The sequence below is a fragment of the Pseudophryne corroboree genome, chromosome 8 (genome assembly GCF_028390025.1).
Source record: "Pseudophryne corroboree isolate aPseCor3 chromosome 8, aPseCor3.hap2, whole genome shotgun sequence".
In the NCBI taxonomy this organism is placed as follows: domain Eukaryota; kingdom Metazoa; phylum Chordata; class Amphibia; order Anura; family Myobatrachidae; genus Pseudophryne; species Pseudophryne corroboree.
This window is the reverse complement of record NC_086451.1, coordinates 454400371-454427805: the sequence shown is the minus strand read 5'-3', so window position 1 is coordinate 454427805 and position 27435 is coordinate 454400371. Positions and strand designations below refer to the sequence as shown.

The 27435-nt window shown below is 50.2% G+C and overlaps 2 protein-coding genes across 3 annotated transcripts in view; one reads left to right on the top strand and one right to left on the bottom strand.

Moving 5' to 3' along the window:
* Positions 1–3198: 3198 nt before the first annotated feature.
* On the bottom strand, positions 3199–24167 carry PPP1R11 (protein phosphatase 1 regulatory inhibitor subunit 11). The gene is made up of 3 exons (XM_063938311.1): positions 24083–24167; positions 23531–23639; positions 3199–4461 (listed from the first exon to the last, which is right to left on the bottom strand). Exons 1-3 carry the CDS (start codon positions 24158–24160, stop codon positions 4289–4291), a joined length of 360 nt encoding a protein of 119 aa, XP_063794381.1. The 5' UTR covers positions 24161–24167; the 3' UTR covers positions 3199–4288.
* A 57-nt stretch (positions 24168–24224) lies between these two features.
* Positions 24225–27435, top strand: part of MGAT1 (alpha-1,3-mannosyl-glycoprotein 2-beta-N-acetylglucosaminyltransferase) — a 75788-nt gene continuing 72577 nt past the window's right edge. The window contains exon 1 of one of the 2 annotated variants that reach the window (XM_063938306.1): positions 24225–24314. The gene's annotated coding sequence lies outside the window, so the exon portion shown is untranslated. Of the gene's footprint in view, positions 24315–24689; positions 24879–27435 lie in introns of those variants that run through there. The other variant, XM_063938305.1, reaches the window with a different exon arrangement.

Below are 27435 nucleotides of genomic sequence, written 5' to 3'. Positions count from 1 at the left end.
TACTCACCCGGCTTCTATCTTCTGTGAGGGGGGTGACGGCGCGGCTACGGGAACAAGCAGCTAGGCGCACCAAGTGATCGAACCCTCTGGAGCTAATGGTGTCCAGTAGCCTAAGAAGCAGAGCCTTTGAACTAAGAAGAAGTAGGTCTGACTTCTCTCCCTTCAGTCCCACGAAGCAGGGACCCTGTAGCCAGCAGGTCTCCCTGAAAATAAAAAAGCCTAACATAAAGTCTTTCCAGAGAAACTCAGTAGAGCTCCCCTAGTGTGTGTCCAGTCACTCCTGGGCACAGAATCTAACTGAGGTCTGGAGGAGGGGCATAGAGGGAGGAGCCAGTTCACACCCATTCAAAGTCTTATAGTGTGCCCATGTCTCCTGCGGATCCCGTCTATACCCCATGGTCCTTACAGAGTCCCCAGCATCCTCTAGGACGTAGGAGAAAGAGGAGGCTTCGTAACTTCTAACACCTCCTTTATAGCTAAAACATGTTTTGAATGTTTTTTGCTAACTTAGGACCTATTCCCCTGGAATCACTAGTGTCGACACAGGAATCAGATCAGAGTCCGTGTCGGTATCAGTTTGTACTACTTGTGCAAATTTGTATGTGACCCAGAGGGGTCCCTGTGGATGAAAGACAGAACTATTAAAAATCACATCTTCAACAGATTATTTTCAGTTTTCTTCATGAGATTCAGTCCAACCTCTTATTGATATGATTCACACTATCATGTAACCTTTCACCCAGTCAGGCTCTTGGTGTCATATTACACCTCTGTGTCCCTAACATGTCTCCCACAGAGGAAGAGTTCCCTGCCCCAGACATGTCACACACGTGCACAACCACACCACAGACACTCCGGGACTTATAGGGGACAGACCCACAGTAAAATATGTCAGATGGACACAGATAGGATTTGCCAGTTCACAACCCAGCGCCAGTAACACAATGTCTGTGAACACAAAATGCCCACTGACATGCAGCGCTTTTATAATGTTAATCACACAATTATATAGCACCAAATTCACTGCCCCCCCCCCCCCCGTTTTGCACCCTATTTGTTCAGCAGTGGAGGACCAGCGTTCTTCTCTGCAGCCTGGAAGGAGAGAAAATGGCGCTGAGCAGTGTGTTGGCTGAGTGAGGAAGCTCCACTCTTCAATGGCGTGTTTCACCTCAGCTTTTATGAGGTAATTTTTTATACTGGCGGGGGTAGAACTGTGCCTCAGCAACTTATGCCCCTTATTTATGCCAGTTTCAATAGGTTTCATGCTGCCCAGGGTGGCACCGCCCCCCCCCTGCAGTGCCTGTGTGGGCAACATGACGCGCTGCGCTCCCACCAGCCGTGCGGTACCTTCAGCCGGCACCTTGATTGAAGATCTCTCTTCTAACACTCACCTGTCTTCGGACTTCTGGCTCTGTGAGGGGGGTGACGGCGTGCTGTGGGAGTGAGCATCTAGGCATGGCTAGTGTTCAGTTCCCTTCAGGAGCTAATGGTGTCCTGTCAGCCAGAAGCAGAGCCATGAAACTCTTTAGGAAGTTGGTTCCTACCTCTGCCCCCTCAGTCCCACGAAGCAGGGAGTCTGATGCCAGCAGTTCTCCCTGAAAATAAAAAACCTAACATACCGTATATACTTGAGTATAAGCCTACCTTTTCAGCAATTTTTTGTATGCTGAAAAAGCCCCCTCGGCTTATACTCGCGTCAGTGCCTGGGAAGGAGGGACACGGAGGGCACAGCGCGCGCCTCTCCTGGTCACTCCTGCGTCTTCATTAAATGAAGTACCCGTTCGTGAGCTCTGATTGGCTCTCGAACCGGCACTTCATTTAACAGACCCGCCGTTGCCGCTAGAGGGACACAGGAGAGGCGCGCGCTGTGCCCTCCATGTCCCTCCTTTACAAAACAGCGGGGGAGCGGGGAGGGTAAGTTGTACCTGGAACTGGGGGAGCATATTTGGCACTTGGGGGGGGGGGCATATCTGGCACTATGAGGGCATATCTGGCACTGTGGGGGAATATCTGGCAGTATGAGGGCTGTGTATGGCTAGAGCTGCATTTCCCAACCTAGGCTTATACTCGAGTCAATAAGTTTTCCCAGGTTTTTGTGGTAAAATTAGGTGCATCGGCTTATATTCAGGTCGATTTATACTCGAGTATATACGGTAAGTCTTTTCAGAGGAACTCTATATTCAGGTCAATTTATACTCGAGTATATACGGTAAGTCTTTTCAGAGGAACTCAGTAGAGCTCCTCTGGAGTGCATCCAGTCTGCCTGGGCACATTTCTAAAACGGAGGTCTGGAGGAGGGGCATAGAGGGAGGAGCCAGTTCACACCCTTGAAAAGTCTTAAAGTGCCCATGGCTCCTGTGGAACCGTCTATACCCCATGGTACTGAAGTGGACCCCAGCATCCTCTAGGACATGTGAGAAAAGGGTTTTAACAAGGTACAGGAAGGAGACATTCTTCAAAGGAAGAGAAGTAATAGAACACGAGGACATGCACTGACACTAGAGGGCGGTATGTTCAGAGAAAAATGACTTCACAGCAAGGGTGGTGGACAAGTGGAATTGCCTCACAGCAGAGGTGGTAGAGACTAAGTCAGTAGAGCAATTTAAACATGCATGGGATAGACATAAGGATATCCTTACAAAGAACGAAGAGGGTTGAGGTAGCAGTAAGGCTAAAAAGGGACAGATTAGATGGGCCAAGTGGTTCTTATCTGCCATCACAGTCTATGGGGTAAATTTACTAAAGTGGGAGTTTTTTTCCAGAACTGGTGATGTTGCTCATAGCAAACAATCAGATTTTACTTAACATTTATCTAGCTGCTTCTAGAAGATAATAGATATAATCTGATTGGTTGCTGTGAGTAACATCACCAGTAATACAAAACCACCACCTTAGTAAATTTACCCCTAACTGAATGATTGTAACTTTTTTTGTCACAATTGTATTCTGGTTGAAAAGTCAGGACAAGGACACCAAACAAAAATATTTTTTTAATTCCCAGGACAGGAAAAGAAAAAAAAAAAAATCAAAAGGAAAAAAAAGAAAAGCCACAATATACAGATTCTATCAAAAGTAAACTTAAAAGTCATAATAATATTCAGGGGAACCAATGGGATTTTTAAAGCCCAACTTCAAAAGTACTATCCATCTTACCAAGCCTGCTTACACTGATGTACGAAGACAAATTGTGCATTGAAATCAGTGAAATGAGAATTTAATGACACAGATGAATGGGAGCGGAATGGTTCTGTGGCGAGAGCAGTTTCATGGCAGTTACAGATGATAAATCACGCATTATAAGGCTTATTCAATGGAAACACAATAAATGAGCTGTAGTCCATAGCGACCAATCAGATATTCATTTTTAGTGTACAGCATGATGTAAGAAATGACCCGATTGGTTGCTATGGACGACATCCTACCTGCCTGTGATTATGATGCAAGATGTTAAGTCTATGCAGGCATTATAAGCAGACCTCCCACAAAGCACTACGCTGTAGTGTTCATTCTAGCACCCTGCACCTTTCAAATCCTGTGCAGTCCCTCTTACTGCCTGGGGTGTCGCTCTCTGGTGCTTCTCAGCACACACAGGTCTGTATCACAGCACTGAGTAACAGATCAGAGTATGCCGAGAAGCATCCCAGCAGAGAGCGACACCCCAGGCAGGAAAGAGGAACTGCACAGATTTTGAAAGGTGCAGGGTGCTAGAATGAACACTAACGCTGTAATAAATCCAAACAGTTACAATTCCACAGTGGGGGGACGGGACGGGACTAGAGGTTCCGTGTCATTTTACTAATGCGCCTTGCCTGAGAGAATCTCATTCATAAATACATTCAATAGCTTACATCATATTATACTGAGAAGGATCTGAAGCAACGATGGCAAGCGTAAGGGGGCAGCAATGGGGAGGGGAGTCCGAAAAACAAACTGAGGGTAGCCAATGGCTAGAACAGCAATTGTTGAAGGGTGGGGGAGGGGAGAATGGGTCATGCATACATTCAATGACAAGCAGTTCCAAGCAGAAGAGACATTACGCCAGTCCGGAAGAGAGGGACAGTTAACGGTGTGTTAACAGTCTCATAAGACATCAGATCAACCTCTCTCTATCCATCTTCCCGTCTCTCAGCCACTGTGTTACCCAACATGAAGACACGGACAAAGAACCGGCACTCAGCTGCTGTGACTCTCACAATCAGGAAAAGAGACAGTTACAAGACACGAGGCAGCAGCTCTCATAAATAACAGCGATATGCAAGATGCGCTCTGTCACTCTCTCTTTGCTGTCTCAGTGCTGCATATTGCCAGCGTTCTCGTGGCTTGATGGTGGAGTCTCTGTGGCCCCTGGTGCACCCTTCTTGTGGCCCCGTATACAGTGAGCGCTGTTGCAGTAGTCGTCCTCGTCTTCACTTTCAGTTGAACTTTCGCCAAACGCTCTGGGCTTCTCGTAGATGCAGCAGCCTGCGGGGAGGAGAGAGACAATCAGAGAGGGCACGAGAGCAGTAGCAGCATGGACGGAGGGGGCAGGTGTATAATCTAACTATTGTCTTACACTCAATGCCGCCAGCCAGAATCCGAACCAACGGGGGCTATTCCCATTAGTCGGTGTCCGCGTCACCCAGAGTGGGAATAGAACTTGCGGTGAGCGCAGAGCGAGCTACCAAACCTGCAGCGTGGTGAGCCAGCAAGGGGCTTTGTTGTGCTCGCCCCCCAGCCGGCATTCTGGCATCGGTATGCTGACCTCCGGGATCCCAGCCGCCGGCAACGTCTACCCAATGCTGTCAATAGGGGGGGGTTCAAATGTGTCCTGCTAAGATCAGTATAAGAAGTATCCCCCAGTCTGTGACTCCCTTCAACAACTTACAGGCTTGTGTACATCAATCTCACTCGAATGCCTTCAGTTCCGGTATTTTGATCCAGTGCATTTGCCTTTTATTTGCTTATTTTTATTATCTATTATTTTTGAATTAATCAATTGGTGATCACATCCTCTCATTGCAGTATTTAGCAGCGATTTTACTGTTCAGGTTGTCAAAACTAAACTAGTGCCAAATAATGTACTTAACGGAAAGTAATTTAATTCATAGCCAGAATGTATGTGTGTATGTGTATATATATATATATATATATATATATATATTATATATATATATATATATATATATATATATATATATATAATAAGAATTTACTTACCGATAATTCTATTTCTCATAGTCCGTAGTGGATGCTGGGAACTCCGAAAGGACCATGGGGAATAGCGGCTCCGCAGGAGACTGGGCACAAAAGTAAAAGCTTTAGGACTAGCTGGTGTGCACTGGCTCCTCCCCCCATGACCCTCCTCCAAGCCTCAGTTAGGATACTGTGCCCGGACGAGCGTACACAATAAGGAAGGATTTTGAATCCCGGGTAAGACTCATACCAGCCACACCAATCACACCGTACAACCTGTGATCTGAACCCAGTTAACAGCATGATAACAGAGGAGCCTCTGAAAAGATGGCTCACAACAATAATAACCCGATTTTTGTAACTATGTACAAGTATTGCAGACAATCCGCACTTGGGATGGGCGCCCAGCATCCACTACGGACTATGAGAAATAGAATTATCGGTAAGTAAATTCTTATTTTCTCTGACGTCCTAGTGGATGCTGGGAACTCCGAAAGGACCATGGGGATTATACCAAAGCTCCCAAACGGGCGGGAGAGTGCGGATGACTCTGCAGCACCGAATGAGAGAACTCCAGGTCCTCCTCAGCCAGGGTATCAAATTTGTAGAATTTAGCAAACGTGTTTGCCCCTGACCAAGTAGCTGCTCGGCAAAGTTGTAAAGCCGAGACCCCTCGGGCAGCCGCCCAAGATGAGCCCACTTTCCTTGTGGAATGGGCTTTTACAGATTTTGGCTGTGGCAGGCCTGCCAGAGAATGTGCAAGCTGAATTGTACTACAAATCCAACGAGCAATAGTCTGCTTAGAAGCAGGAGCACCCAGCTTGTTGGGTGCATACAGGATAAACAGCGAGTCAGATTTTCTGACTCCAGCCGTCCTGGAAACATATATTTTCAGGGCCCTGACTACGTCAAGCAACTTGGAATCCTCCAAGTCCCTAGTAGCCGCAGGTACCACAATAGGCTGGTTTAAGTGAAACGCTGAAACCACCTTAGGGAGAAATTGAGGACGAGTCCTCAATTCTGCCCTGTCCGTATGAAAAATTAGGTAAGGGCTTTTATAGGATAAAGCCGCCAATTCTGAGACACGCCTGGCTGAAGCCAGGGCTAACAGCATTACCACTTTCCATGTGAGATATTTTAAGTCCACAGTGGTGAGTGGTTCAAACCAATGTGATTTTAGGAACCCCAAAACTACATTGAGATCCCAAGGTGCCACTGGAGGCACAAAAGGAGGCTGTATATGCAGTACCCCCTTGACAAACGTCTGAACTTCAGGGACTGAAGCTAGTTCTTTCTGGAAGAAAATCGACAGGGCCGAAATTTGAACCTTAATGGACCCTAATTTTAGGCCCATAGACAGTCCTGTTTGCAGGAAATGCAGGAAACGACCCAGTTGAAATTCCTCTGTAGGGGCCTTCCTGGCCTCACACCACGCAACATATTTACGCCAAATACGGTGATAATGTTGCACAGTTACATCCTTCCTGGCTTTGATCAGGGTAGGGATGACTTCATCCGGAATGCCTTTTTCCTTCAGGATCCGGCGTTCAACCGCCATGCCGTCAAACGCAGCCGCGGTAAGTCTTGGAACAGACAGGGTCCCTGCTGGAGGAGGTCCTTTCTTAGAGGTAGAGGCCACGGGTCCTCCGTGAGCATCTCTTGAAGTTCCGGGTACCAAGTCCTTCTTGGCCAATCCGGAGCCACGAGTATAGATCTTACTCCTCTCCTTCTTATGATTCTCAGTACCTTGGGTATGAGAGGCAGAGGAGGGAACACATACACTGACTGGTACACCCACGGTGTTACCAGAGCGTCCACAGCTATTGCCTGAGGGTCCCTTGACCTGGCGCAATATCTGTCTAGTTTTTTGTTGAGGCGGGACGCCATCATGTCCACCTTTGGTTTTTCCCAACGGTTCACAATCATGTGGAAGACTTCTGGGTGAAGTCCCCACTCCCCCGGGTGGAGGTCGTGTCTGCTGAGGAAGTCTGCTTCCCAGTTGTCCACTCCCGGAATGAACACTGCTGACAGTGCTATCACATGATTTTCCGCCCAGCGAAGAATCCTTGCAACTTCCGTCATTGCCCTCCTGCTACTTGTGCCGCCCTGTCTGTTTACGTGGGCGACTGCCGTGATGTTGTCCGACTGGATCAACACCGGCTGACCCTGAAGCAGAGGCCTTGCTTGACTTAGGGCATTGTAAATGGCCCTTAGTTCCAGGATATTTATGTGAAATGACGTTTCCATGCTTGACCACAAGCCCTGGAAATTTCTTCCCTGTGTGACTGCTCCCCAGCCTCTCAGGCTGGCATCCGTGGTCACCAGGACCCAGTCCTGAATGCCGAATCTGCGGCCCTCTAGAAGATGAGCACTCTGCAACCACCACAGGAGAGACACCCTTGTCCTTGGAGACAGGGTTATCCGCTGATGCATCTGAAGATGCGATCTGGACCATTTGTCCAGCAGATCCCACTGAAAAGTTCTTGCGTGGAATCTGCCGAATGGAATCGCTTCGTAAGAAGCCACCATTTTTCCCAGGACCCTTGTGCATTGATGCACTGACACTTGGCCTGGTTTTAGGAGGTTCCTGACTAGCTCGGATAACTCCCTGGCTTTCTCCTCCGGGAGAAACACCTTTTTCTGGACTGTGTCCAGAATCATCCCTAGGAACAGCAGACGTGTCATCGGAATCAGCTGCGATTTTGGAATATTTAGAATCCACCCGTGCTGTCGTAGTACTACTTGAGATAGTGCTACTCCGACCTCTAACTGTTCCCTGGACCTTGCCCTTATCAGGAGATCGTCCAAGTAAGGGATAATTAAGACGCCTTTTCTTCGAAGAAGAATCATCATTTCGGCCATTACCTTGGTAAAGACCCGGGGTGCCGTGGACAATCCAAACGGCAGCGTCTGAAACTGATAATGACAGTTCTGTACCACGAACCTGAGGTACCCTTGGTGAGAAGGGCAAATTGGGACATGGAGGTAAGCATCCTTGATGTCCAGAGACACCATATAGTCCCCTTCTTCCAGGTTCGCTATCACTGCTCTGAGTGACTCCATCTTGAATTTGAACCTTTGTATGTAAGTGTTCAAGGATTTCAGATTTAAAATAGGTCTCACCGAGCCGTCCGGCTTCGGTACCACAAACAGCGTGGAATAATACCCCTTTCCCTGTTGTAGGAGGGGTACCTTGATTATCACCTGCTGGGAATACAGCTTGTGAATGGCTTCCAATACCGCCTCCCTGTCGGAGGGAGACGTTGGTAAAGCAGACTTCAGGAACCGGCGAGGGGGAGACGTCTCGAATTCCAATTTGTACCCCTGAGATACTACCTGCAGGATCCAGGGGTCCACTTGCGAGTGAGCCCACTGCGCGCTGAAATTCTTGAGACGGGCCCCCACCGTGCCTGAGTCCGCTTGTAAGGCCCCAGCGTCATGCTGAGGACTTGGCAGAAGCGGGGGAGGGCTTCTGTTCCTGGGAAGAGGCTGCCTGCTGCAGTCTTTTTCCCCTTCCTCTGCCCCGGGGCAGATATGAGTGGCCTTTTGCCCGCTTGCCCTTATGGGGACGAAAGGACTGAGCCTGAAAAGACGGTGTCTTTTTCTGCTGAGAGGTGACCTGGGGTAAAAAGGTGGATTTCCCAGCCGTTGCCGTGGCCACCAGGTCCGATAGACCGACCCCAAATAACTTCTCCCCTTTATACGGCAATACTTCCATATGCCGTTTGGAATCCGCATCACCTGACCACTGTTGCGTCCATAACCCTCTTCTGGCAGAAATGGACAGCGCACTTACTCTTGATGCCAGAGTGCAAATATCCCTCTGTGCATCTCGCATATATAGAAATGCATCCTTTAAATGCTCTATAGTCAATAATATACTGTCCCTGTCCAGGGTATCAATATTTTCAGTCAGGGAATCCGACCAAGCCACCCCAGCACTGCACATCCAGGCTGAGGCGATTGCTGGTCGCAGTATAATACCAGTATGTGTGTATATACTTTTAAGGATATTTTCCAGCTTCCTATCAGCTGGTTCCTTGAGGGCGGCCGTATCAGGAGACGGTAACGCCACTTGTTTTGATAAGCGTGTGAGCGCCTTATCTACCCTAGGGGGTGTTTCCCAACGCGCCCTAACCTCTGGCGGGAAAGGGTATAATGCCAATAATTTTTTAGAAATTAGCAGTTTTTTATCGGGGGAAACCCACGCTTCATCACACACCTCATTTAATTCATCTGATTCAGGAAAAACTACGGGTAGTTTTTTCACACCCCACATACCACCCTTTTTTGTGGTACTTGTAGTATCAGAAATGTTCAAAACCTCCTTCATTGCCGTGATCATGTAACGTGTGGCCCTACTGGAAAATACGTTTGTTTCCTCACCGTCGACACTGGAGTCAGTGTCCGTGTCTGGGTCTGTGTCGACCATCTGAGGTAACGGGCGCTTTAGAGCCCCCGACGGTGTTTGAGACGCCTGTACAGGTAATAATAAGAATTTACTTACCGATAATTCTATTTCTCGGAGTCCGTAGTGGATGCTGGGGTTCCTGAAAGGACCATGGGGAATAGCGGCTCCGCAGGAGACAGGGCACAAAAGTAAAGCTTTTACAGGTCAGGTGGTGTGTACTGGCTCCTCCCCCTATGACCCTCCTCCAGACTCCAGTTAGGTACTGTGCCCGGACGAGCGTACACAATAAGGGAGGATTTTGAATCCCGGGTAAGACTCATACCAGCCACACCAATCACACCGTACAACTTGTGATCTAAACCCAGTTAACAGTATGATAACAGAGGAGCCTCTGAAAGATGGCTTCCTAAACAATAACCCGAATTAGTTAACAATAACTATGTACAAGTATTGCAGATAATCCGCACTTGGGATGGGCGCCCAGCATCCACTACGGACTCCGAGAAATAGAATTATCGGTAAGTAAATTCTTATTTTCTCTATCGTCCTAAGTGGATGCTGGGGTTCCTGAAAGGACCATGGGGATTATACCAAAGCTCCCAAACGGGCGGGAGAGTGCGGATGACTCTGCAGCACCGCATGAGAGAACTCCAGGTCCTCCTTTGCCAGGGTATCAAATTTGTAAAAATTTACAAACGTGTTCTCCCCTGACCACGTAGCTGCTCGGCAGAGTTGTAATGCCGAGACCCCTCGGGCAGCCGCCCAAGATGAGCCCACCTTCCTTGCGGAATGGGCCTTAACAGATTTAGGCTGTGGCAGGCCTGCCACAGAATGTACAAGTTGAATTTTGTTACAAATCCAACGAGCAATCGACTGCTTAGAAGCAGGTGCACCCAACTTGTTGGGTGCATACAGTATAAACAGCGAGTCAGATTTTCTGACTCCAGCCGTCCTTTAAATGTATATTTTTAAGGCTCTGACAACGTCCAACAACTTGGAGTCCTTCAAGTCGTCTGTAGCCGCAGGCACTACAATAGGCTGGTTCAGGTGAAACGCTGATACCACCTTAGGGAGAAAATGCGGACGCGTCCGCAGCTCTGCCCTATGTCGAATGGAAAATTAAATAAGGGCTTTTATAAAACAAAGCCGCCAGTTCAGATACTCTCCCGGCCGAAGCCAGGGCCAGTAACATAGTCACTTTCCATGTGAGATATTTCAAATCCACATTCTTTAGTGGTTCAAACCAATTGGATTTGAGGAAATCTAAAACTACATTTAGATCCCACGGTGCCACCTTAGGCACCACAGGAGGCTGTATATGCAGTACTCCTTTGATAAAATCTGGACCTCAGGGACTGAGGCCAATTCTTTTTGGAAGAATATTGATAGGGCCGAAATTTGAACCTTAATAGATCCCAATTTGAGACCCATAGACAATCCTGATTGCAGGAAATGTAGGAAAACGACCCAGTTGAAATTCCTCCATCGGAGCACTCCGCTGCTCGCACCACGCAACATATTTTCGCCAAATACGGCGATAATGCTTCGCGGTGACTTCCTTCCTTGCCTTTATCAAGGTAGGAATGACTTCTTCTGGAATGCCTTGTCCTTTTAGGATCTGGCATTCAAACGCCATGCCGTCAAACGCAGCCGCGGTAAGTCTTGAAAAAGACAAGGACCCTGCTGAAGCAGGTCCCTTCTCAGAAGTAGAGGCCACGGATCGTCCGTGACCATCTCTTGAAGTTCCGGGTACCAAGTCCTTCTTGGCCAATCCGGAGCCACTAGTCTTACTCCTCTTTGCCGTATAATCCTCAATACCTTTGGTATGAGAGGCAGAGGAGGAAACACATATACCGACTGGTACACCCAAGGTGTTACCAGCGCGTCCACAGCTATTGCCTGCGGATCTCTTGACCTGGCGCAATACCTGTCCAGTGTTTTGTTGAGGCGAGACGCCATCATGTCCACCATTGGTTTTACCCAACGGTTTAATAGCATGTGGAAAACTTCTGGATGAAGTCCCCACTCTCCCGGGTGAAGGTCGTGTCTGCTGAGGAAGTCTGCTTCCCAGTTGTCCACGCCCGGGATGAATACTGCTGACAGTGCTATCACGTGATTCTCCGCCCAGCGAAGGATCCTGACAGCTTCTGCCATTGCCCTCCTGCTTCTTGTGCCGCCCTGTCTGTTTACATGGGCGACTGCCGTGATGTTGTCCGACTGGATCAACACCGGTCTTCCTTGAAGCAGAGGTTCCGCCTGGCTTAGAGCATTGTAGATTGCTCTTAGTTCCAGAATGCTTATGTGAAGAGACTTTTTCAGGCTCGACCACACTCCCTGGAAATTTCTTCCCTGTGTGACTGCTCCCCAGCCTCTCAGGCTGGCATCCGTGGTCACCAGGATCCAATCCTGCATGCCGAATCTGCGGCCCTCCAATAGATGAGCCTCCTGCAACCACCACAGAAGGGATACCCTTGTCCTCGGCGACAGGGTTATCCGCAGGTGCATCTGAAGATGCGACCCTGACCATTTGTCCAACAGATCCCTTTGCATGGAATCTGCCGAAAGGGATTGCTTCGTAAGAAGCTACCATTTTTTCCCAGGACTCTTGTGCATTGATGTACAGACACCTTTCCTGGTTTTAGGAGGTTCCTGACCAGGTCAGATAACTCCTTGCTTTTTCTTCGGGAAGAAAACCTTTTTCTGAACTGTGTCCAGAATCATCCCCAGGAACAGCAGACGAGTTGTCGGCATTAATTGGGATTTTGGAATATTCAGAATCCATCCGTGCTGCTTTAGCACCTCTTGAGATAGTGCTAAACCCATCTCTAGCTGTTCTCTGGACCTTGCCCTTATTAGGAGATCGTCCAAGTATGGGATAATTAATACGCCTTTTCTTCGAAGAAGAAATATTATCTCGGCCATTACCTTTGTAAAGACCCGAGGTGCCGTGGACAAACCAAACGGCAGCGTCTGAAACTGATAGTGACAGTTTTGTACAACGAACCTGAGGTACCCCTGGTGTGAGGGGTAATTGGAACGTGGAGATACGCATCCTTGATGTCCAAGGATACCATAAAGTCCCCTTCTTCCAGGTTCGCTATCACTGCTCTGAGTGACTCCATCTTGAACTTGAACTTCTTTATGTACAGGTTCAAGGACTTCAGATTTAGAATAGGCCTTACCGAGCCATCCGGCTTCGGTACCACAAAAAGAGTGGAATAATACCCCTTCCCTTGTTGTAGAAGAGGTACCTTGACTATCACCTGCTGAGAATACAGCTTGTGAATGGCTTCCAAAACCGTCTCCCTTTCTGAGGGGGACGTTGGTAAAGCAGACTTCAGGAAACGGCGAGGTGGCTCTGTCTCTAATTTCAACCTGTACCCCTGAGATATTATCTGCAGGATCCAGGGATTTACCTGCGAGTGAGCCCACTGCGCGCTGTAATTCTTGAGACGACCGCCTACCGCCCCCGAGTCCGCTTGCGAAGCCCCAGCGTCATGCTGAGGCTTTTGTAGAAGCCGGGGAGGGCTTCTGTTCCTGGGAAGGAGCTGCGTGTTGCTGTCTCTTCCCTCGTCCTCTGCCTCGTGGCAGATATGAATAGCCCTTTGCTCTCTTATTTTTAAAGGAACGAAAGGGCTGCGGTTGAAAGGTCGGTGCCTTTTTCTGTTGGGGAGTGACTTGAGGTAGAAAGGTGGATTTCCCGGCCGTAGCCGTGGCCACCAAATCCGATAGACCGACCCCAAATAACTCCTCTACGCATCGCCTGTCCACTGTCGTGTCCATAAAGCTCTTCTGGCCGAAATGGACATAGCACTTACCCGTGATGCCAGTGTGCAGATATCTCTCTGTGCATCACGCATATAAAGAAATGCATCCTTTATTTGTTCTAACGACAGTAAAATATTGTCCCTGTCCAGGGTATCAATATTTTCGATCAGGGACTCTGACCAAACTACCCCAGCACTGCACATCCAGGCAGTCGCAATAGCTGGTCGTAGTATAACACCTGCATGTGTGTATATACCTTTTTGGATATTTTCCATCCTCCTATCTGATGGATCTTTAAGTGCGGCCGTCTCAGGAGAGGGTAACGCCACTTGTTTTGATAAGCGTGTTAGCGCTTTGTCCACCCTAGGAGGTGTTTCCCAGCGCTCCCTAACCTCTGGCGGGAAAGGGTATAAAGCCAATAACTTCTTTGAAATTAGCAGTTTTTTATCGGGGCACCCCACGCTTCATCACACACGTCATTTAATTCTTCTGATTCGGTAAAAACTACTGGTAGTTTTTTCACACCCCACATAATACCCTGTTTAGTGGTACCTGTAGTATCAGCTAAATGTAACATCTCCTTTATTGCCAAAATCATATAACGTGTGGCCCTACTGGAAAATACGGTTGATTCGTCACCTTCACCACCGGAATCAGTGCCTGTGTCTGGGTCTGTGTCGACCGACTGAGGCAAGGGGCGTTTTACAGCCCCTGACGGTGTTTGAGGCGCCTGGACAGGCACTAATTGAGTGTCCGGCCGCCTCATGTCGGCAAACGACTGCTTAAGCGAGTTGACGCTATCCCGTAATTCCACAAATAAAGGCATCCATTCTGGTGTCGACCCCCTAGGAGGTGACATCCTCATATTTGGCAATTGCTCCGCCTCCACACCAATAACGTCCTCATACATGTCGACACACACGTACCGACACACAGCAGACACACAGGGAATGCTCTATACGAAGACAGGACCCACTAGCCCTTTGGGGAGACAGAGGGAGAGTCTGCCAGCACACACCAAAAAGCGCTATATATGACAGGGATAGCCTTATGATTAAGTGCTCCCTTATAGCTGCTTTTATATTAATATATTGCCATTTATTTTGCCCCCCCTCTCTGTTATACCCTGTTTCTGTAGTGCAGTGCAGGGGAGAGACCTGGGAGCCTTCCTGACCAGCGGAGCTGTGACAGAAAATGGCGCCGTGTGCTGAGGAGATAGGCCCCGCCCCTTTTTCGGCGGGCTCGTCTCCCGCTATTTAGTACATTTAGGCAGGGGTAAATATCTCCATATAGCCTCTGGGGCTATATGTGAGGTATTTTTAGCCTTTTTAAAGGTTTTCATTTGCCTCCCAGGGCGCCCCCCCCCCAGCGCCCTGCACCCTCAGTGACTGCCGTGTGAAGTGTGCGGAGAGGAAAATGGCGCACAGCTGCAGTGCTGTGCGCTACCTTAAGTCTTCAGCCGCCGATTCTGGACCTCTTCTTGCTTCAGCATCTGTGAGGGGGCCGGCGGCGTGGCTCCGGTGACCATCCAGGCTGTACCTGTGATCGTCCCTCTGGAGCTTCATGTCCAGTAGCCAAGAAGCCAATCCATCCTGCACGCAGGTGAGTTCACTTCTTCTCCCCTCTGTCCCTCGTTGCAGTGATCCTGTTGCCAGCAGGAATCACTGTAAAATAAAAAACCTAAGCTAAACTCTCTAAGCAGCTCTTTAGGAGAGCCACCTAGAATTGCACCCTTCTCGGCCGGGCACAAAAATCTAACTGGAGTCTGGAGGAGGGTCATAGGGGGAGGAGCCAGTACACACCACCTGACCTGTAAAAGCTTTACTTGTGTGCCCTGTCTCCTGCGGAGCCGCTATTCCCCATGGTCCTTTCAGGAACCCCAGCATCCACTTAGGACGATAGAGAAAACTGATTTGCCGGCTGTCTCATGTCGTCAACAGTCTTTTGTAAAGTGCTGACGCTATCACGTAATTCCTTCCATAAGACCATCCAGTCAGGTGTCGACTCCCTAGGGGGTGACATCACTATTACAGGCAATTGCTCCGCCTCCATACCATTTTCCTCCTCATACATGTCGACACAACGTACCGACACACAGCACACACACAGGGAATGCTCTGATAGAGGACAGGACCCCACTAGCCCTTTGGGGAGACAGAGGGAGAGTTTGCCAGCACACACCAGAGCGCTATATATATATATATATATATATATATATATATATATATATATATATACATACAGGGATAACCTTATATAATAAGAATTTACTTACCGATAATTCTATTTCTCGGAGTCCGTAGTGGATGCTGGGGTTCCTGAAAGGACCATGGGGAATAGCGGCTCCGCAGGAGACAGGGCACAAAAAATAAAGCTTTAGGATCAGGTGGTGTGCACTGGCTCCTCCCCCAAGCCTCAGTTAGGTACTGTGCCCGGACGAGCGTACACAATAAGGAAGGATTTATGAATCCCGGGTAAGACTCATACCAGCCACACCAATCACACTGTACAACCTGTGATCTGAACCCAGTTAACAGTATGATAACAGCGGAGCCTCTGAAAAGATGGCTCACAACAATAATAACCCGATTTTTGTAACTATGTACAAGTAATGCAGATAATCCGCACTTGGGATGGGCGCCCAGCATCCACTACGGACTCCGAGAAATAGAATTATCGGTAAGTAAATTCTTATTTTCTCTATCGTCCTAGTGGATGCTGGGGTTCCTGAAAGGACCATGGGGATTATACCAAAGCTCCCAAACGGGCGGGAGAGTGCGGATGACTCTGCAGCACCGAATGAGAGAACTCCAGGTCCTCCTTAGCCAGGGTATCAAATTTGTAGGATTTTACAAACGTGTTTGCCCCTGACTAAATAGCCGCTCGGCAAAGTTGTAAAGCCGAGACCCCTCGGGCAGCCGCCCAAGATGAGCCCACCTTCCTTGTGGAATGGGCATTTACATATTTTGGCTGTGGCAGGCCTGCCACAGAATGTGCAAGCTGAATTGTATTACACATCCAACTAGCAAAAGTCTGCTTAAAAGCAAGAGCACCCAGTTTGTTGGGTGCATACAGGATAACAGCAAGTCAGTTTTCCTGACTCCAGCCGTCCTGGAACCTATATTTTCAGGGCCCTGACCACATCTAGCAACTTGGAGTCCTCCATGTCCCTAGTAGGCGCAAGACACCACAATAAGCTGGTTCAGGTGAAACACTGACACCACCTTAGGGAGAGAACTGGGGACGAGTTCGCAGCTCTGCCCTGTCCGAATGGACAAACAGATATGGGCTTTTTTGAGAAAAAACCCACCAATTTGACACTCGCCTGGTCCAGGCCAAGTCCAAGAGCATGTTCACTTTTCATGTGAGATGCTTCAAATCCACAGATTTGACTGGTTTTAAACCAATGTGTTTTGAGGAATCCCAGAACTACGTTGAGATCCCACAGTGCCACTGGAGGCACAAAAGGGGGTTGTATATACAATACTCCCTTGACAAACTTCTGGACTTCAGGAACTGAAGCCAATTCTTTCTGGAAGAAAAATCGACAGGGCCGAAATTTGAACCTTAATGGACCCCAATTTGAGGCCCATAGACACTCCTGTTTGCAAGAAATGCAGGAATCGACCGAGTTGAAATTTCTTCGTGGGGCCTTCCTGGCCTCACACCACGCAACATATTTTCGCCACATGTGGTGATAACGTTGTGCGGTCACCTCCTTTCTGGCTTTGACCAGGGTAGGAATGACCTCTTCCTGAATGCCTTTTCCCTTAGGATCCGGCGTTCCACCGCCATGCCGTCAAACGCAGCTGCGGTAAGTCTTGGAACAGACATGGTACTTGCTGAAACAAGTCCCTTCTTAGCGGAAGAGGCCATAAGTCCTCTGTGAGCATCTCTTGAAGTTCCGGGTACCAAGTCCTTCTTGGCCAATCCGGAGCCATGAGTATAGTTCTTACTCCTCTACGTCTTATAATTCTCAGTACCTTAGGTATGAAAAGTAGAGGATGGAACACATACACCGACTGGTACACCCACGGTGTTACCAGAACGTCCACAGCTATTGCCTGAGGGTCTCTTAACCTGGCGCAATACCTGTCCCGTTTTTTGTTCAGACGGGACGCCATCATGTCCACCTTTGGTAATTCCCAACGGTTTACAATTATGTGGAAAACTTCCCCATGAAGTTCCCACTCTGCCGGGTGGAGGTCGTGCCTACTGAGGAAGTCTGCTTCCCAGTTTCCATTCCCGGAATGAAACACTGCTGACAGTGCTATCACATGATTTTCCGCCCAGCGAAAAGTCCTTGCAGTTTTTGCCACTGCCCTCCTGCTTCTTGTGCCGCCCTGTCTATTTACGTGGGCGACTGCCGTGATGTTTTATCCCACTGGATCAATACCGGCTGACCTTGAAGCAGAGGTCTTGCTAAGCTTAGAGCATTATAAATTTACCCTTAGCTATATTTATGTGGAGAAAAATCTCCAGACTTGATCACACTCCCTGGAAATTTTTTCCTTGTGCGACTGCTCCCCAGCCTCTCGGGCTGGCCTCCGTGGTCACCAACATCCAAAACTGAATGCCGAATCTGCGGCCCTCTAGAAGATGAGCACTCTGTAACCACCACAGGAGAGACACCCTTGTCCTTGGATATAGGGTTATCCGCTGATGCATCTGAAGATGCGATCCGGACCATTTGTCCAGCAGATCCCACTGAAAAGTTCTTGCATGAAATCTGCCGACTGGAATTGCTTCGAAGGAAGTCACCATTTTTTTACCATGGCCCTTGTGCAATGATGCACTGATTTTAGGAGGTTCCTGACTAGCTCGGATAACTCCCTGGCTTTCTCTTCCGGGAGAAACACCTTTTTCTGGACTGTGTCCAGAATCATCCCTAAGCACAGGAGACTTGTTGTCGGGATCAGCTGCGATTTTGGAATATTTAGAATCCACCCCTGCTGTTGTAACAGTATCCGAGATAGTGCTACTCCGACCTCCAACTGTTCCCTGGACTTTCCCCTTATCAGGAGATCGTCCAAGTAAGGGATAATTAAGACGCCTTTTCTTCGAAGAAGAACCATCATTTCGGCCATTACCTTGGTAAAGACCCGGGGTGCCGTAGACAATCCAAACGGCAGCGTCTGAAACTGATAGTGACAGTTCTGTACCACGAACCTGAGGTACCCTTAGTGATAAGGGCAAATTTGAGACATGGAGGTAAGCATCCCTGATGTCTCGGGACACCAGATAGTCCCCTTCTTCCCGGTTCGTTATCACTGCTCTGAGTGACTCCATCTTGATTTGAACCTTTGTAAGTGTTCAAATTTTTTTAGATTTAGAATAGGTCTCACCTAGCCTTCTGGCTTCAGTACCACAATATAGTGTGGAATAATACCCCTTTTCTTGTTGTAGGAGGGGTAATTTAATTATCACCTGCTGGGAATACAGCTCGTGAATTTTTTCCCATACTGCCTCCTTGTCGGAGGGAGACCTTGGTAAAGCAGACTTCAGGAGCCTGCGCAGGGGAAACGTCTCGACATTCCAAACTGTACCCCTGGGATACTACTTGTAGGATCCAGGGGTCCTGTACGGTCTCAGCGTCATGCTGAGAGCTTGTCAGAAGCGGTGGAACGCTTCTGTTCCTGGGAATGGGCTGCCTGCTGCAGTCTTCTTCCCTTTCCTCTATCCCTGGGCAGATATGACTCTTATAGGGACGAAAGGACTGAAGCTGAAAAGACGGTGTCTTTTTCTGCAGAGATGTGACTTAGGGTAAAAACGGTGGATTTTCCAGCAGTTGCCGTGGCCACCAGGTCCGATGGACCGACCCCAAATAACTCCTCTTCCTTTATACGGCAATACACCTTTGTGCCGTTTGGAATCTGCATCACCTGACCACTGTCGTGTCCATAAACATCTTCTGGCAGATATGGACATCGCACTTACTCTTGATGCCAGAGTGCAAATATCCCTCTGTGCATCTCGCATATATAGAAATACATCCTTTAAATGCTCTATAGTCAATAAAATACTGTCCCTGTCAAGGGTATCAATGTTTTTAGTCAGGGAATCCGACCAAGCCACCCCAGCTCTGCACATCCAGGCTGAGGCAATCGCTGGTCGCAGTATAACACCAGTATGTGTGTATATACTTTTTATGATATTTTTCCAGCCTCCTGTCAGCTGGCTCCTTGAGGACGGCCCTATCTATAGACGGTACCGCCACTTGTTCTGATAAGCGTGTGAGCGCCTTATCCACCCTAAGGGGTGTTTCCCAACGCGCCCTAACTTCTGGCGGGAAAGGGTATACCGCCCATATTTTCTATCGGGGGGAACCCACGCATCATCACACACTTCATTTAATTTATCTGATTCAGGAAAAACTACGGTAGTTTTTTCACATCCCACATAATACCCTCTTTTGTGGTACTTGTAGTATCAGAAATATGTAACACCTCCTTCATTGCCCTTAACGTGTGGCCCTAATAAGGAATACGTTTGTTTATTCACCGTCGACACTGGATTCAGTGTCCCTGTCTGTGTCTGTGTCGACCGACTAAAGTAAACGGGCGTTTTAAAACCCCTGACGGTGTTTTTGAGACGTCTGGACCGGTACTAATTGTTTGTCGGCCGTCTCATGTCGTCAACCGACCTTGGCGCGTGTTGACATTATCACGTAATTCCCTAAATAAGCCATCCATTCCGGTGTCGACTCCCTAGAGAGTGACATCACCATTACAGGCAATTGCTCCGCCTCCTCACCAACATCGTCCTCATACATGTCGACACACACGTACCGACACACAGCACACACACAGGGAATGCTCTGATAGAGGACAGGACCCACTAGCCCTTTGGAGAGACAGAGGGAGAGTTTGCCAGCACACACCAAAAACGCTATAATTATATAGGGACAACCTTATATAAGTGTTTTCCCTTATAGCATCTTTTTTATATATTTCTAACGCCAAATTAGTGCCCCCCCTCTCTGTTTTAACCCTGTTTCTGTAGTGCAGTGCAGGGGAGAGCCTGGGAGCCTTCCCTCCAGCCTTTCTGTGAGGGAAAATGGCGCTGTGTGCTGAGGAGATAGGCCCCGCCCCTTTTTCGGCGGCCTCGTCTCCCGCTCTTAACGGATTCTGGCAGGGGTTAAATATCTCCATATAGCCCCCGGAGGCTATATGTGAGGTATTTTTAGCCAAAAAAGGTTTTCATTTGCCTCCCAGGGCGCCCCCCTCCCAGCGCCCTGCACCCTCAGTGACTGCCGTGTGAAGTGTGCTGAGAGGAAAATGGCGCACAGCTGCAGTGCTGTGCGCTACCTTAAGAAGACTGAGGAGTCTTCTGCCGCCGATTCTGGACCTCTTCTCGTTTCAGCATCTGCAAGGGGGCCGGCGGCGAGGCTCCGGTGACCATCCAGGCTGTACCTGTGATCGTCCCTCTGGAGCTAATGTCCAGTAGCCAAGAAGCCAATCCATCCTGCACGCAGGTGAGTTCACTTCTTCTCCCCTAAGTCCCTCGTTGCAGTGATCCTGTTGCCAGCAGGACTCACTGTAAAATAAAAAACCTAAGCTAAACTTTTCTAAGCAGCTCTTTAGGAGAGCCACCTAGATTGCACCCTTCTCGGCCGGGCACAAAAATCTAACTGAGGCTTGGAGGAGGGTCATAGGGGGAGGAGCCAGTGCACACCACCTGATCCTAAAGCTTTATTTTTTGTGCCCTGTCTCCTGCGGAGCCGCTATTCCCCATGGTCCTTTCAGGAACCCCAGCATCCACTAGGACGATAGAGAAAAGTGTTTTTCCCTTATATAGCTGCTGTATTGATTTATCTGCCAAATTAGTGCCCCCCCTCTCTTGTTTTACCCTGTTTCTGTAGTGCAGGACTGCAGGGGAGAGTCAGGGAGCTTCCCTCCAACGGAGCTGTGAGGGAAAATGGCGCCAGTGTGCTGAGGAGATAGGCTCCGCCCCCTTCTCGGCGGCCTTTCTCCCGCTTTTTTAAGGAAAAACTGGCAGGGGTTAAATGCATCCATATAGCCCAGGAGCTATATGTGATGTATTTTTTGCCATCTAAGGTATTTTTATTGCGTCTCAGGGCGCCCCCCCCCCAGCGCCCTGCACCCTCAGTGACCGGAGTGTGAAGTGTGCTGAGAGCAATGGCGCACAGCTGCGGTGCTGTGCGCTACCTTATTGAAGACAGGACGTCTTCTGCCGACGATTTTCCGGACCTCTTCTGCTCTTCTGGCTCTGTAAGGGGGACGGCGGCGCGGCTCTGGGACCCATCCATGGCTGGGCCTGTGATCGTCCCTCTGGAGCTAATGTCCAGTAGCCTAAGAAGCCCAATCCACTCTGCACGCAGGTGAGTTCGCTTCTTCTCCCCTTAGTCCCTCGATGCAGTGAGCCTGTTGCCAGCAGGGCTCACTGAAAAAAAAAAAAAAAACAAAAAAAAAAAAAACCTAATTTAAACTTTTACTCTAAGCAGCTCAGGAGAGCCACCTAGATTGCACCCTTCTCGTTCGGGCACAAAAATCTAACTGAGGCTTGAAGGAGGGTCATGGGGGGAGGAGCCAGTGCACACCAGCTAGTCCTAAAGCTTTTACTTTTGTGCCCAGTCTCCTGCGGAGCCGCTATTCCCCATGGTCCTTTCGGAGTTCCCAGCATCCACTAGGACGTCAGAGAAATATATATATATATATATATATATATATATATATATATATATATATAATCTCTATCCATCTATAGGTATATACATACTCACACACACTATTACAAATCCTGCTTCTCCTGTCTCTGTATGCCGCAGATGAGAGATATACCAGTTTCCATAGCGACTATATGACGGAATCCATTGCACCAACACCCACTGTCAGATGCCACCAGGCCCTCCTAAGACATTTACATGCTAAATGTAGCCAACCACACTGAGTCACGCAGCCCTCGCTGAGAAGCATTTGGACATTACTGGTACCCACTCAGCCATATTTAATGAGACAAGAGAATGGTTAGTTACCATGGTGACATGAGGAAAGGCGCTCAGGTCATCATTATCTTTTTATTTATAAAAAGCTATAATATTAGGTAGCACTGTACACGAATGGGACCACGAGATGAGCAGATTACATACAATAACATGAACGTGAAGGTATAGAATGCGCTCTGTAGGTGTTACTGGTGTGTCCTGCTGTAACATCTGATGGTTTATTTTCTCTTGTCAGCTAAGAATCATAAAAGTTGTAGTCTGACAATAACTGGAGCAATATAGATTACAGGCAGCTGGTCTTTGTAGTATTATAGAAGAATAAATTGCAATTAGGAGACAAGGGGGATATTTAGAGCCTGTAGCAGCGTTTGCTAAAATAGCAAAAACTGCTAAGGATAAAATGGCATGTTGGGGGCCGCCCAGCATGTGAAGTGCCGCCACGCGCTGCGATCGCAATTCAATCACACTCCCAACCTATCGTGACCATGCTGCAATCCACATTGCTTTCTGCCAATGGCGGCAAAAGAGTACACTCCGTGTGAATGTACAGTACATGGGGCATACAATGTAGACCTACAATACGCAGGACGTACCCATAACTCCCAACAAGACCCTCTCCAGGGGGGACACAATGCTCCGCTCCTGGACTTTCCTTTTAATGTATGATTGCCGGGACCTGTGTTGAACAGGGTAATGGATAAGAAAGGTGTTCAGCACAGGTGATGGCAATCATACAGTAAGAGGGAAGTCCAGGAGCAGAGTATTGTGTTCCTCCTGGAGAGGGTCATGTTGGGAGGGGTTCACTACGGCTGGCCGGCGGTCGGGCTCCCGGCGCCCAGCATACCGGCGCCGGGAGCCCGACCGCCGGCTGACCGACAGTGTGGCGAGCGCAAATGAGCCCCTTGCGGGCTCGCTGCGCTCGCCACGCTACGGGCACGGTGGCGCGCCACACTATTTTATTCTCCCTCTATGGGGGTCGTGGACCCCCACGAGGGAAAATAAGTGTCGGTATGCCGGCGGTCGGGCTCCCGGCGCCGGTATACTGAGCGCCGGGAGCCCGACCGCCGGTATACAGAAGACCACCCGTTGGGAGGTATGCCCTCAGTGTGGAGCTACAGTACATGGGGCATCTAGTTGTACATAGTTCTACAGGCGTCTATGATTTATGGAGCCTCCATAGCGCCACATGAGGCAGTCACATAGACGGCACTCACACTTGGATGAGCGTCTTCCCAGGTTCTCGTTGTCCACGGTGTCACAAGTCCACTCCACCTTCTTGTCCGGTTTCCTCTTCCGCAGCTTTAACGTCAGGGATCGCGGTTCCTGCAAAACATACCGCAAGTCCATTATCTGCGCAGGGGGCGGCGCTGCGCTTCTACGTGTGACGGCTCAGAAGAAGCACCAGAAAAGAGTCATTTGTGGGATCTGCGCGGGGTCTGTAGAGGCTACACACACATATACAGCAAGCTGTGACCACATACCTATCGCGGTCACTATGCCGCGCCCCTGCCACCACCATTTACCTTCCAGCATAGTCCTTACCCCACTGCAGCTTATATTACTGACCCACACCCCGGGCACAGGAGCCCCCAGCACCCCCTAATACGCCCCAGAGGTGTAACATGGGGACCAGGAACTCTGAGAGGGAGGGGTGGATAGCAAAGGTCCCTCGGGCCAAGAGGGCAGTTGGGAGGTGGTGGTGCCAACATTATAAATGGGGGCATGGTAAGGTGACATCATGACCCCCACCCCGTGACGTCACTCACCGGCTGCGCCTCGCTCTCGGTGGTCACGGTGCTGGAGACGGCCCCACCCCCCACCGCCATCCCGGAGGATTCCGCCATGTCAGGGGCAACAGCTAGATGAGAGATTCGGTATCAGCCCGCAGACCCAGAGCGTTTCCGCCTTTTTCCGGCGCTCTATCCCTCAGCTTCCGGCCCTCTCGCTGGTATTGGGAGCCGCTCCTAATCCCCGCCGTTCCGACTCACTGGTGAGAGGGTAAGGACCCTACGCTCCGTATATCGCTGCAAGTCACCCTAAGCTCCTGTTACTCGCTGTGTAGTACATTCCTCCTGCCAGGGAGCATCATGGCCGGGGCGCCGCGGCAGCCGCTCCGCTGTGGCAGTAGGTTAGGGTACTGTGGAGAAATGTCTCCACCCGTCTCCCTGAGGAGTAGCGGTGGCGGCCATTTTCCCGAAGACTGTGATAACGGTCGCGTATAGCCCTGGGCGCACACAATATGTCTCCGCGGAGCAGACAAGTTTGGTAGAACAGTCAGTTGTCACGACACCCAATCACAGCCTTCGTAGGCGTTACGGCGCTGCCAATCAGCGCTTGGGAGACAGCTGCGTTCGACATGTGTACGACGTTGTATCATCGGCGGCGGCTGCTGTGTCCGCGCGTCCTGGCGGAGGGTCGCGAGAGGTGCCAGTTGCCATAGTGACAGCGTCCTAGTAATAGCTTCCGGCGGAAATGGAAACGACAGCGGGGAAGGGGGCAGAAAGCAGGGAAGACAGAGGCACCAGAGACCTGTGGCGGGGGATAGGATCACGTGACCTCGTGGTAGGTGCCCGTGATGTCATCGGCCAGCCCGTGACGTCATGACTCGACCTCAGACACCCCCCTCCTCCTTGCCTGTGGTGCCATACCGTACACTGTGTGTCCTGACGTCATCAGCCCATTTGTGTGTCTGGTCCCATCACCCACTGTGCTCACCTGTAGCCTCGCCCCTGGCAGCAGCACCTGTGTTACACATTGTCACCTGCAGGGGGGCTGACCAGCTGCTGAGGAACTACAAGTCCCAGATGGCCCTGCCAGCCTTTGGCTACCCTAGGGACAGGATCTCAGAACATCTGATTTGATTTGTTATTGTAATCATGGTCTGACTGCCGCACGTATGAGACCCCTGCCCTCCACATGTGTGCAGCTGGCTGCGTGGCAGCTCTACCGGGTGACAGGCCATGGTGCCAGTATCCTGGGGGTGGCGGTGCTAGAGGATATGGTGCCAGGGAACAGGACATGCCAGTATCCTGGGTGTGACAGGGTGCTAGAGGACATGGTACCATGGGACAGGACATGATGCCAGTATCCTGGGTGTGACAGGGTGCTAGAGGACATGGTACCATGGGACAGGACATGATGCCAGTATCCTGGGGGTGACAGGGTGCTAGAGGACATGGTACCAGGGGACAGGACATGCTGCCAGTATCCTGGGGGTGACAGGATGCAAGAGGACATGGTACCGGGGGGACAGGAGATGGTGCCAGTATCCTGGGGGTGACGGTGCTAGAGAACATGGTACCGGGGGAACAGGACATGGTGACAGGGTGCTAGAGAACATGGTACCGGGGGAACAGGACATGCCAGTATCCTGGGGGTGACAGGGTGCTAGAGGACATGGTAACAGGGGGACAGGACATGGTGCCAGTATCCTGGGGGTGACAGGGTGCTAGAGAACATGGTACCAGGGGGAACAGGACATGCCAGTATCCTGGGGGTGACAGGATGCAAGAGGACATTGTACCAGGGAGACAGAACCTGGTGCCAGTATCCTGAGGGTAACAGTGCTAGAGAACATGGTACCGGGGGAACAGGACATGCCAGTATCCTGAGGGTGACGGTGCTAGAGGACATGGTACCAGTATCCTGGGGGTGACAGGGTGCTAGAGGACATGGTACCAGGGGGACAGGACATGGTGCCAGTATCCTGAGGGTGACGGTGCTAGAGGACATGGTGCCATTATCCTGGGGGTGACAGGGTGCTAGAGGACATGGTACCATGGGGACAGGACATAGTGCCAGTATCCTGGGGGTGACAGGGTGCTAGAGGACAATGTACCTGGCGACAGGCCATGGTGCCAGTATCCTGGGGTTGGCGGTGCTAGAGGACATGGTACCAGGGGGACAAGACATGGTGCCAGTATCCTGGGGGTGACAGGGTGTTAGAGGACATGGTTCCAGGGGACAGGACATGGTGCCAGTATCCTGGGGGTGACAGGGTGCTAGAGAACATGGTACCAGGGGGACAGGACATGGTGCCAGTATCCTGGGGGTGACAGGGTGCTAGAGAAATGGTACCAGGGGGAACAGGACATGCCAGTATCCTGGGGGTGACAGGATGCAAGAGGACATTGTACCGGGGAGACAGGACCTGGTGCCAGTATCCTGAGGGTAACAGTGCTAGAGAACATGGTACCGGGGGAACAGGACATGCCAGTATCCTGAGGGTGACGGTGCTAGAGGACATGGTACCAGGGGGACAGGACATGGTGCCAGTATCCTGGGGTTGGCGGTGCTAGAGGACATGGTACCAGGGGGACAGGACATGGTGCCAGTATCCTGGGGGTGACAGGGTGCTAGAGAACATGGTACCAGGGGGACAGGACATGGTGCCAGTATCCTGGGGGTGACAGGGTTCTAGAGGACCTCGTGCCAGTATCCTGAGGGTGACGGTGCTAGAGAACATGGTACCGGGGGAACAGGACATGCCTGAGGGTGACGGTGCTAGAGGACATGGTGCCAGTATCCTGGGAGTGACGATGGTAGAGGACATGGTACCGGGGACAGGACCTGGTGCCAGTATACTGGGGTGACGGTGCTAGAGGACATGGTACCGGGCAACAGGACATGCCAGTATCCTGGGGGTGACGGTGCTAGACGACATTGTACCGGGGGGAGTCACCCCCATGGTGCCAGTATCCTGGGGGTGATGATGGTAGAGGACATGGTACCGGGGACAGGACCTGGTGACAGTATCCTGGGGGTGACGATGGTAGAGGACATGGTACCGGGGACAGGACCTGGTGACAGTATCCTGGGGGTGATGATGGTAGAGGACATGGTACCGGGGACAGGACCCGGTGACAGTATCCTGGGGGTGACGATGGTAGAGGACATGGTGCCGGGGACAGGACCTGGTGACAGTATCCTGGGGGTGATGATGGTAGAGGACATGGTACCGGGGACAGGACCTGGTGACAGTATCCTGGGGGTGACGATGGTAGAGGACATGGTACCGGGGACAGGACCTGGTGACAGTATCCTGGGGGTGACGATGGTAGAGGACATGGTACCGGGGACAGGACCTGGTGACAGTATCCTGGGGGTGATGATGGTAGAG

Coding starts and splice junctions, on each gene's coding strand:
- PPP1R11 (XM_063938311.1), bottom strand. CDS start 24,160: ATGGCGGAATCCTCCGGGATGGCGGTGGGGGGTGGGGCCGTCTCCAGC. Junction 23,640..24,082: donor CCGAGAGCGAGGCGCAGCCG/GTGAGTGACGTC, acceptor TATGTTTTGCAG/GAACCGCGATCCCTGACGTT. Junction 4,462..23,530: donor GGGAAGACGCTCATCCAAGT/GTGAGTGCCGTC, acceptor TCCTCCCCGCAG/GCTGCTGCATCTACGAGAAG.